General features: G+C 38.3%; 1 protein-coding gene across 7 annotated transcripts in view; it reads right to left on the bottom strand.

Moving 5' to 3' along the window:
* Positions 1-591: 591 nt before the first annotated feature.
* ASB15 (ankyrin repeat and SOCS box containing 15) overlaps positions 592-11,268 on the bottom strand; it is a 34,022-nt gene continuing 23,345 nt past the window's right edge. For 3 of the 7 annotated variants that reach the window (XM_027574965.2, XM_027574967.1, XM_027574966.2), the window contains 3 exons: positions 9,979-10,549; positions 9,306-9,459; positions 593-3,661 (listed from right to left, as the gene is read on the bottom strand). In XM_027574965.2, coding sequence (XP_027430766.1) covers positions 3,489-3,661; positions 9,306-9,459; positions 9,979-10,549 — 898 coding nt within the window. In that variant the 3' untranslated portion in view covers positions 593-3,488. Of the gene's footprint in view, positions 3,662-4,895; positions 5,056-9,305; positions 9,460-9,978; positions 10,550-11,268 lie in introns of all 7 variants that reach the window. The other 4 variants (XM_027574968.1, XM_027574964.1, XR_003516651.1 and 1 more) reach the window with 4 other exon arrangements.

Raw genomic sequence — 11,268 nt, 5'->3', positions numbered from 1 at the left:
CACTCCTTCTCCCATCTTTTGCACTGTCATCCTATTGCCTAGAAACGTCCTGTGACCAACTGAAATGACCGAACCACATTCTTTAGGAGGCACTTTGTTCCAATGTGCTTATAAAATTATTTTAAGTCAGAAATGGAAATACTCTTTCAAGATTGCCTCCTGAAAAACTAAACAAAACACACTCAAATGAGAGGTCAGAACTGCTTCTTTGCATGCAGGCTGTCTGTCCGATATAAAACAAAATTCCCAGTGACCCAAACAACCATGCACATCTTGGCAGCATGGGACGATGTCATCAAAACTCTAGCACGTCGATCCCACAGTGGTTCAACGGGCACCACGGTACTATGTTTGGCTTCTCCTCCGGCTCAGTGGGGAGAAGTAGCTGTTGTCCTCTCCCAGATAAAGTGACATATTCTGGGAGAGACAGCCCTGATGTGATAATTAGTTCCCCTTACCACCCAGCCCACACACAAACAAAAGCACGATTAGGAAACTTCAAAATATAAGAAAAAAAGATCAAATGCATTTCAGATACAGCAATTGTGTCAGGTTCATAGAAAACATCTCTCTCCTGCTTCACAAGTAACAGAAGACCCACTTGCAAAACCGCTAACATATGCCAGGAGCTTCTATCTTTACATTCAAATGTTTCATGAATATATTTACATAAACCGCATTAAAGAAAAATGTCACAGCTTTAGTGTAGTAGACTTTATTTACTATCTGAAGCAGCTTGAATGTACCTACACAAAACTACATTAAAGAAAGTGTCAGTGCTTTGGTTTATTTAATATCTGAAATTTCAGATAGCAGATTTATATCCCCAGTATTAGTTTTTATTTACTTAGAGCGCTCCTTATAGGTAACAATGTCTTTAGCCACAACTAGGAAAAAACAATAAAGGAATCATGCAATACTACTATACACAAAACATTATGGTTATGAATACAATACATTACAATTTATATAAAAATATATCTCTAGGGAACACAGTAAGTTTACATTATAGCTTTAATTGCACAGGGTTTTTTTTTTTTATGCTTATTTATCTTTTAGAGATAACTGAAGCTAAATACAATTTGAAAAATTCACAAACCAATCAGCCATTGGAAAAATACCGTAACTCTAAAGATAAAAATAAATATAAGAAAAACACATTATTAAAATCTAAGAAAACCAAATCTAAATAATTAAAACGATTAAGGTTACATAGCCAATTCACAGATTCAGAACTATCAATTTACCATGATAGTGAGGAGGTCACTGATTATTTTTGGGTATTATACAAAATGTACTCATTCTTTATATTCAACAAATAATTACTGAGCTTTGTACTCTAGGAAATGTGTTCAGCTTTAAGAAAACACTGGAAAACAACAGACATAGAGCCCACCCTCGTAGAGCTTCTAGTCTAGTGGGGCAGGCGGATGAGAACGGGCGTTCCGGTTCAGCCTGAGAAGTGCTGTGCTGGGGCCTCCCCTCCCATGGGAGGGATCATCTAAGCTGAGACCTGGAGGAGAAGGGGTGACAGGGGAAGAAGGAGATGAAAGAGGATTCCAGGCACAGAGAGAAAAAAATGCAAAGACCCCGAAGTATAAGAGAGCATGGTCTATTTCTACAACAGTGGTTCCCAAAGGACCTCAGATATTTGTTGGGGCAGAATGAAATTTTCACCCATCAATGGGTAAATGAAGACAGTGTGGTAAGTCTTTTTAAACCTAAAGTCACTCAATTTTAATTACTGGGTTTAAGACCAACTGGCTTTCTGGCATTAAGATGGTCCCTCTTTTATAAAATGACAATGATAGTAGATGATAGATTTTTTAAAAAATAGATGACCCTATTTTTGAAATGAGCAAAACAAAAACTACAGGTGTATAAAATCTGAAAATCTGGGAATCACTGTTCAAAGAACAGACTTCTAACCGGTGTCTAATACGGTTAAAGGAGAGGGATAACGGAGAAGTCGAGAGATAAAGCTAAGGAGGAAGGCGACGATTTGGATAGGGAAGGGCCGGGAAGAACTTTGGACTTTGTCCTAAGAGCAACGGGAATGATTTTAAGCAGGGAAGTCACACTCTACTTCGAGTTGTAAAAGATCACTCTGGGATGTTGTGGGTAGACTGTGTGTTGGATGGAGCAAGACAACAGGAAGGAAGGCCAGTTAGGCAGCACTATAGTATCCTGGGAAAAAGAAGATAATAGAGAGGTAGAATTAGGGCCAAATCAGTAAGACTGAGGGGAAGAAGATGTCTTCAAGAGACAAACTTACTAGGATTTGGTGATTTGCTGTACTGGGTAAGAAAAATGGGATGGTTAGAGCTGACGTCCAGCTTTTTTCTTAGGAAACTGAACTGACCATAATTGGGCTTAACTAGTGAGCTAGAGAATGCAGGAAAGGAGCCTTTTTGTGGAGGAAGGTAGTGGGTTCATTTGGGGACATGTTGAGTTTAAGGTGACTTTGTGTTTAAAAGTCCATTAGAGGGGCGCCTGGGTGGCTCAGTCGGTTAAGCACCTGCCTTCGGCCCAGGTTGTGATCTCAGGGTCCTGGGATGGAGCCCCTCATTGGGCTCCTTGCTCAGTGGAGAGTCTGCTTCTCCCTCTCCCTGTGACTCTCCTCCCTGCTTGTGCTCTCTCTCTCTGTCTCAAATAAATAAAATCTTTAGAAAAAAACAGTCCATTAGAACACTTGTTTACATAGGACGAGAGAAAGAGTTGAACTTCTGATATAAATTGTCTAGCCAATAGCATACAGTTAGTTATTGAAACCATAGACGTGGATGACATTTCTCCCAGAGAACATAGCATAAGAAGAAAACAGGGCTTAAGACATACTAATGGGTTGGCAGGAGATAAGCAACACAGAAAGAAGCCAGAGACAAGAACGCTTGGTCGCGGAGGTGAGAGGAGAGACAAGAGATCAAGGTGTCCTGAAAACAAAGGGAAAAGCATTTCAAGGAGGGAGCAGACAGCAGTGACAGATGCGCAGGACTCAGCTGAAAGGACTAAGAATGCTCACTGAAATTAGCGACAAGGCAATTATTAAAGACCTTGAGAAAGGCGGTGGAGGGAGCCCAAGCCCGGGGACCATGTGTGCATCTGCAGGCTGGAAGGAGCTCAGTGTGGGTATAAAAGAAAGGAAAGAGCCAGCAACTGGCTGGAGATGGGGGTTTGAGAAAGTGGTTCTTTGTTTTATAAACACAGGAGAGATGGATAATTTGAAGACTTGTTGGAAGTGAAGATAATTATTAGAAATTCACATACAAAATACTGACCAGCTTTAAAAATGTAAATCTTTTTACTTTACATCACAATGTAAAGTCTTTAAAGATGTAAAATATGGTGTCCCCATAAGAACACACGATCGTTATAAAATCGTGAATGGATTTAAATACACTTAAGGATGTAAAATGATTCCAAGAAATTCTGAATGAACCCCATTTTAAAATATTTTTTAAATCACATTTAAAATATTATCTTTTAAATCATGGCAATTTTAGCTCTTGTCCATAGAGATCATACTCTTTAAATAATATATATCTTTGGATGGTTGGTGGTAGAGAGAGCTTCTTCATTGAGGCTGGCTGACAGAGTCGCTGGAGTCCCATAAGCCTTCGAATTTTTAACCGACACAAATGCTTTAATGAGCAAGGATTCTCTAAAATGTTGGGAAAAAATAAGCAAAAAATAAAAACAATATTAGTAGATTGACCTGTAAGATACAGACTGTTTTAGAATAACATTAATAGTGTCATTCTGAAAAACAGGTATGTACCCATTGGCAACTGGCGATTTTAAAAGAAATTCAAAGTGTAATTAAGCTTCGCAGACCCCTCCCCAGAATGCAGTCTCCGTGAAGACAAGCATTTAGTTTCTTCCAGTGTCAGGAAGAGCCTGTCTCATAGTGGGTGTTCAACCAGGATATGTTAAATGAATGAATGGAATTGACTTAAGAAAGCAAATGCTCACATCTCCTATTTATGTTTTAGAATTGAGTACTGTAGAGTTTTATTTATTTACTTCCTCTCTCGTCTACCAATCTTTCTAATGCATAATTATCCAGGAAACGTGATAGAAATGATTCAATCTTAGGTTTGTTTCAGTGTCTGACACCTAAATATTTTATATTTAAAAAAAAATCTAACGGGGCGCCTGGGTGGCTCAGTTGGTTGAGCGTCTGCCTTCGGCTCGGGTCATGATCCTGGAGTCCCGGGATCGAGTCCCGCATCGGGCTCCCTGCTCAGCGAGGAGCCTGCTTCTCCCTCTAACCCTCCCCCCTCTCATGTACTCTCTCTCTCTCTCATTCTCACTCTCTCAAAATAAATAAATAAATCTTAAAAAAAAAATCTAACGTTATTTAAATATTTGATATTAGTCTTTATTCTCAACTCTTACTTTATCTATATTACAACACTGACATATTATCCCAGCACTATGAGCTAGTGAAAAACTGCTTGGCACTTTGTAACCACTCAATAATGTGAACTATCACTCAATTCAGTAATAAAAGACATCACATTTCCATTGCCTTTGTGATTATAAACAAATTATCTTCTTAAAAAGTTAAAACAATGGGGCGCCTGGGTGGCTCAGTCGTTAAGCCTGTGCCTTTGGCTCAGGTCATGATCCCGGGGTCCTGGGATCAAGCCCCACATCTGGCTCCCTGCTCAGCAGGAAGCCTTCTTCTCCCTCTCCCACTCCCCTGCTTGTGTTCCCTCTCTCGCTAACTCTCTCTGTGTCAAATAAATAAATAAAATCTTAAAAAAAATTAAAACAATGTTTTTCAAAACCTATGGAGGCAAAATTATTGTTACTGAAATAGGCAAAATAAGCCCATCTTTTTAAAAAAAAAATACATTTTATTTTCTTCTTTAACAAATACATGGTCTTACATATGTCTGGAGGAATCCTGACATCCAGTGGTTAATCACACTCACAGCATTCAACTGACTTCCACTCCAGTTGCATTAATGGATGACTGAAACAATATCACAACTTCCTGGTCTTCTTCTTCCTTAGATCGCCTTTCTACAGTCATCAGAATTGGTTATTCTTTTGTAATAAAAACACATGGACAATTAATTACCAGTTAGAAGCAAACTCTGTTCTGCCTATGACAGGAAGCACAGTGCTGTTGGAGAGAGTGTTTTGAAGTAAGACAGACAAGGGTTCAAATCTTTGCTTTGTTGTTTTCTAGGTCTGTAACTTTGGGTAATTCACCTATTTAAGACTTCTGGGTTGTTGTTTTTTTTTTCCTCTTACAATCTCCAAAATGTTTTAACCTTTTTATTGCAAAATAAAATATAAAGTAACTACATACATGCATAGCTTCATGAATTATTATTAGTGATTATGAGATGAACACCTTTAATCACCTCCCAGGCCATGAATAGAAGAATTTCCCCAGTCATCCCAGAATTCCCTCCATAATCCATTGCAATCTTCATTCCTTCCTCCCCTATAAGTTACCACTATTCAGACTTTTATGGTCATTTCTATTTTTTATTTATTTTTTTAAGATTTTGTTTTTTTAAAAGTAATCTCTACACCCAACACGGGGCTCAAACTTACAACCCCAGATCGAGAGTTGCATGCTCTACCGACTGAGCCACCCCAGCGCCCCAGGTAATCACTTCCTTTAGAGCTCTAACATCTAAGTGTGCTATCCCTATGCGGTTGTATTGACAATATTTTTTAAAAAAATTGTTAGGACCTTTAAGTCTCTTAATCCACAGGTTCTTTTCTCCATCCCTTTGTCTTTCTTTCAATTCATCTTTGAAGAACCAAAAAGCCCTGCAGTTTCCCACAGCCTAAATTTTGCTGATTGATTGCCTTTTCATGGTGTAGCTCCATGTTTCACTGCCATTTCTATTTCTCACAAACTGATGGCTGGATCCAGAGACTTGAGCAGACTCAGGTTTGATTCCTCTGGCAAAACTATATATGGTGCTGTGTTCTTTCATCAGGGCCACATAATGAGATATTAGGAGCAGCTGGTGTTCAATGATTATGTCCATTAGCTGACTGGGGGCTGCAAAGTGGTGACATCTATTTCTTTTTCATTTATTATTTGGAATACTTTTATAAAGAGACATCTGTGCTCATCTACTCTTTGGTTACTAGTGGCACAAGTCATATAGGTAAGGCAGAATAAATGCTCAAATCTTTTCCTTTATCAATTTTCAAGATAATGAATTGATTTTCTTGCTCTCTAGAGCAGACTGATTTTTTAAATGTCATATTTAAGCATATTTAGTTGGTTTCAATTCACTAAAATAATTACCCTTTGGAAGCTGAATTGTTCCATCTTTGGCCAGTAGGAGATTCTTCAAGTTGGGTCCTAAATTCTATTGGCATGCTCTGGTGGTCTTTGACAGTTTCTTTGCAATGTAGAATGACAGATATTCCAGGCTCATCTTGCACATTCCTTCCTGAGACCTGAAATCATGCTTTCTTTTTTTTCCTAGGAAATGGTCATTGAAGACCACAGTCTGGGGATGTTCATTGCTGCTCGGTTTGCCGTTATTTCTAAGACTTTACTGTAGACAGACAGACACACCCATGTAAAATAGCTTGAGTTCATATTGATACTTCCAATTCAAGTTCAGGACTACAAGATTTTTCTTTAACCTATTACATCTGTATTTTCTTTCTTCCACACTGACAATCCTTTGTATTCTCAAGGATACAAAGAATAATAGAGTTAGAATATCCCACAATCACTCACTTACTGAATGCCTCTCATTCTCAGATAACAATATTAATATGATGCCAACATCATATAATTTGGTATCTTTAAAAAAAATTTTTTTTGTGTGCTCTCCCCATTTTAAAATATTTGTGTCGTATCCACATTATCTGACCATGCAACCCTACATACTGTATCTCCTCCCTTTTAGCTCACACTTGGTCTTCGTCTTCTGTCTAATGCTCAGTACTAGTCCTTATGTCATTACTTCTCCAGTTATTTTGGCTGTCTGAAGTTCATTTTCTAGTGGATTCTTCAGAAGGCAATCAGAGGAACAATATTGTCTGAGGGAATCTGATTTTTTCCTTTTTGCCTACATGACCAAAGGACATGTTAATTTGTAATTTGTAGCTTTGCCTTTTCTTTTTATCACAGATATTTTTTGTAATATAGGTTTTTGTATTTGTTTTGTTCCCTCAATTTGGTTTTCCTTTTTAAGGAATCCTATTGTTCATTTCTTCACTCTTTATTGCTTGTCTTCAATATCTGCCACTGTCTTTCAAATCCTTTGATCTATTCCTTCATTTCTATTTTATTTAAACATTTTCCTTCCATTTCAGCTTCTGTTTCTCTGAAGATGTTATCTATTGCATTATTAGTTCTTGCTTTCATTCTAGTTCAGTCTTTAAATTTGAAATTATTTTTTTCTTTTTATTTCTAATTCTTCCCTCAGTTCTGTTACCTCATTTCTGAATCTTTGTAATTCTGAACTTGCATTTTTTCATATCTTGGATCATCTTTCTTATGCCGTTTAGCTTGTTTTGAAATGAAATTTTTAGTTTTCATCTGTTCTAAGGGTATGATTTCTGGTGTGCTTTCTGGTCTGTGGGGATATTATTCTGTTCCTCTTTTTTTTAATTTTTTTATTGTTATGTTAATCACCATATATTACATAATTTGTTTTGGTGTACTGTTCCATGATTCATTGTTTGTTCATAACACCCAGTGCTCCATGCAGAACGTGCCCTCCTCAATACCCATCACCAGGCCAACCCATCCCCCCACCCTCCTCCCCTCCAGAAACCTCAGTTTGTTTTTCAGAGTCCATCATCTCTCCTGGTTCGTCTCCCCCTCTGACTTACTCCCCTTCATTCTTCCTCTCCTGCTATCTTCTTCTTTTTCTTTTTTCTTAACATATGTTGCGTTATTTGTTTCAGAAGTACAGATCTGTGATTCAACAGTCTTACACAATTCACAGCGCTCACCGTAGCACATATCTTCCCCAATGTCCATCACTGTTCCTCTTTCTATAATAAATTTATATGAAACTTGACTGTGATAATTTTCTGTTGCTCATTTTGATGTGATGTTAGTTGTCCTGAAGTTTTAGAAGAATACTTGGTCCAAGACAGGTCTTCTGACTTTACAGAACTCCCTATTCTGTTATCTTCTAGTAATGATCCAAAATAGTGGCTTGCTGCCTGAAGTTGCCTTGTTCTCTTTGCTGCCTCTCTTTTTATGTGGACTTTCTCATGACTCTATTGTCCTATGGTTTCGATTTTATTCCCATTGCAGGCCGTGGCTCAGAAAGGGAGGCTTGACAGGTCAGTTTCAAGATTTTATAGGGTCCAGGGGCACCTGGCTGGCTCAGTCAGTAGAGCACGCGACTCTTGATCTTGGGATCATAAGTTCAAGCACCACGTTGGGCATAAAGCTTGCTTAATAAAAAAATAAAATAAAGATTGGTTCCCAAACATTAGTGAGCTTCAGAATCACTTAACATCTTAAAAAAAAAAAAAAGTTATAGGGCCCAGATTGTTTGGTACTTGCCTTCAGCCTTAGTTGTTTTTTTTTTTTTTAAAGATTTTGTTTATTTATTTGACAGAGAGAGACACAGCGAGAGAGGGAACACAAGCAGAGGGAGTGGGAGAGGGAGAAGCAGGCTTCCCGCTGAGCAAGGAGCCCAATGCGGGGCTCAATCCCAGGACCCTGGGATCATGACCTGAGCCGAAGGCAGATGCTGAACGACTGAGCCACCCAGGCGCCCTTCAGCCTTAGTTTTGTATTTATAATATGAATCACTTTTATGACTATAACTGAACTTTAAACTAGAGAATAGAAAATGGCCTGCCTATAAGACAAACTTTTGATAGGAATTTGTCAATAAACACCTGAGAGAGAGCATATCAAAAAGGATAACTCGAATTCATTCCATTCACTCATTTACTCAGTGTTTATTATTTACTACTCACTAGGTATCATGCAAAGCCTTGAGAATACAAAAATAAACAAAATAGTTGCCTGTTCACATGGAGACTACAGTCCAGGTATCTTAGGGTGGTATAAGAGTAACCTTTTAAAAAATAAGTTCTAGCCAAAATGTTGATATAGTTTTAGGAGTACTCATTACACAATTAAAGAGTTGGAAAGTATCAAGAAAAGCAAAAAATTAGCATCTTATATCAGAGGAAGTATTAAGGATGATTTAAAAACCCAGGTAATTCTGAAAATGAAGTAGCACTGAAGAAGTATCAAGGATGACATTGAGAGACCTCACCTATATACATTCTTCAGGAAAAAAAATTCATAGGCAAAACTTTTTTTTTTTTTTTACCTAGTATTTGACGGATTTCTGGCCATTCTCTCTGTACTTCTAATGCAGACTTCAGCTTAGCGCACAGAGGAATATAATCCATGTAATCGATTAACACACGAATAACGCTGCCTACCAAGTGTTTCATCCAAGGAACTGTAATAAACTCACAGAACTGAGAGAATTGATAAAATTTAATTTAGTAATACATTTACTATACTATGTACATAAGCACTCAATTTTGTTATGAAAAATTACTGTCTTTGTCTTTTTACAGAAAATAAAGTACCCTTCTTGCAGTGAACGAAAAAGAAAAATAAATTGCTTGTATCTGTGAAACTATGAGCCCTGAAGCTATATGCAGGACTCTGCTGTTACAGCAGTCAACATAACCTGGAAGAATCATGTTTCTTTCCAGTATTTCTCTCTCCATGTTTCCATCCCCAATATTCCACCAAAGAAGCATAAATTATTAATTGCATACATTTTCACATGCTTCCACGTTCAGTTTCCAGCTCAAGAAAAAGAAGTAATCTTGTTTGCCTAGTTTTATGCTTATATCCCCATATTATTGCCAACCCAAATTCAAGAATAAGAAAAATATGAGAGTTGATTTTTCTTTCCTTGTAACATCCCTAAATGAGCAAACGTTAGGATGCTGACCCAACAGGAAGAAGAAAAGGATGTAACTCACCGGGTTATCTTTTATTACACAAGATGTCCACCCCGGTAGTACCTCTTCTTCTATCTCTGACCACACAAATGAATTTCCAAAGATGTTCCCATGCATGCACTCAAAGCACATCTCCACTTGGTAGCCATTATTCAGCAACAGGCGCAGCATCACCTCGTCATTTAGGGCATACTGAATGGCACTGGGGAAACGCGTGTCATTTACGTGCATAAAATAACAATTGACGTTTGCTCCGTGGGAGAGAAGCAGCCGGACAATTTCATGGTTATTGGCCCTCACTGCCACAAGCAGACAGTTGAGGGGGTCTAGGTTTGGGTCTGCACCTGCAGCCAGAAGGACTTCTGTGCACTGGATGTCATTGTTAGAGACCGCAAAATACAGCGCCGTCTTCCGCTCGTCATCATAGCTCCCAGAAATGTGGTCCGCGAGCAGGGCATTGACATCAAAGCCATTTTCAATGAGCAGTTGGAGACACTGCACGTTTTGTCCATCTGCTGCGGAGTGGACTGGTGTTAGCCCACTTTTCTGGATTGCATTTTTGGATGTTACTGGGATAAGATACTTCAGCGCACTAAAAAAAAAAAAAAAATCAAATACCCACATGGCCTGAAGAAAATGAAGAATTTAAATAAACCAGCTTCCTCACTAGACAAGTGAATGCAGTTTGTTTACTTTTATTTTCTCTAGATAACCTCATACAAAAACATGTAACATTTAACCTCTGTCCATTGGGTGACTACTTAGTTTAGTGTAATCTAGTTTTGTTTTTAGTTTCCCATTCTAAATATTCCCGGGGAACATGCTGGAGGTCCTATGTTTGGTCCTAGAATTGTGGTTCCTCAGGAACTCTCCCCAACTTCCAATTCTTTTCGGAACAACATGATACTTATAAACAACCAAAGCTATTTAGTGGAAAAAATATAAAAGAAAGTTAGGAGCATCTGATGCCATAGAAGAATGCTTCATAATCTTGACCATGAGAATCATGGAGTCACAAGAAGTGACCTTGGACATTGCTCAATCCAACCCCTCATTTAACAGAGGGGCAACAGGAAGTCTGCAGGGGTGAAATGACTTGTCCTAGGTCACACAGTTGGATGTGGAGCAAGGACGAGGGTTTAGGCCTTTTGAATTCTCATTCCTTACTTCTCTTTCACTGCTTCCTGAGTAGTCTATGTTTCAGGAGTGGCCATGCATGTCCTGCCTGCTTCCATAAACTTGCAATTGAATTATCAGCCACAAAAAGAGTCTTTATAATTCCATCAATCTTTATCAGTCCAATGGGGATAA

This window comes from Zalophus californianus, chromosome 12 (genome assembly GCF_009762305.2).
Source record: "Zalophus californianus isolate mZalCal1 chromosome 12, mZalCal1.pri.v2, whole genome shotgun sequence".
Lineage (NCBI taxonomy): Eukaryota > Metazoa > Chordata > Mammalia > Carnivora > Otariidae > Zalophus > Zalophus californianus.
The sequence above is the reverse complement of the archived record's forward strand: the minus strand, read 5'-3'. Positions and strand labels throughout refer to the sequence as shown.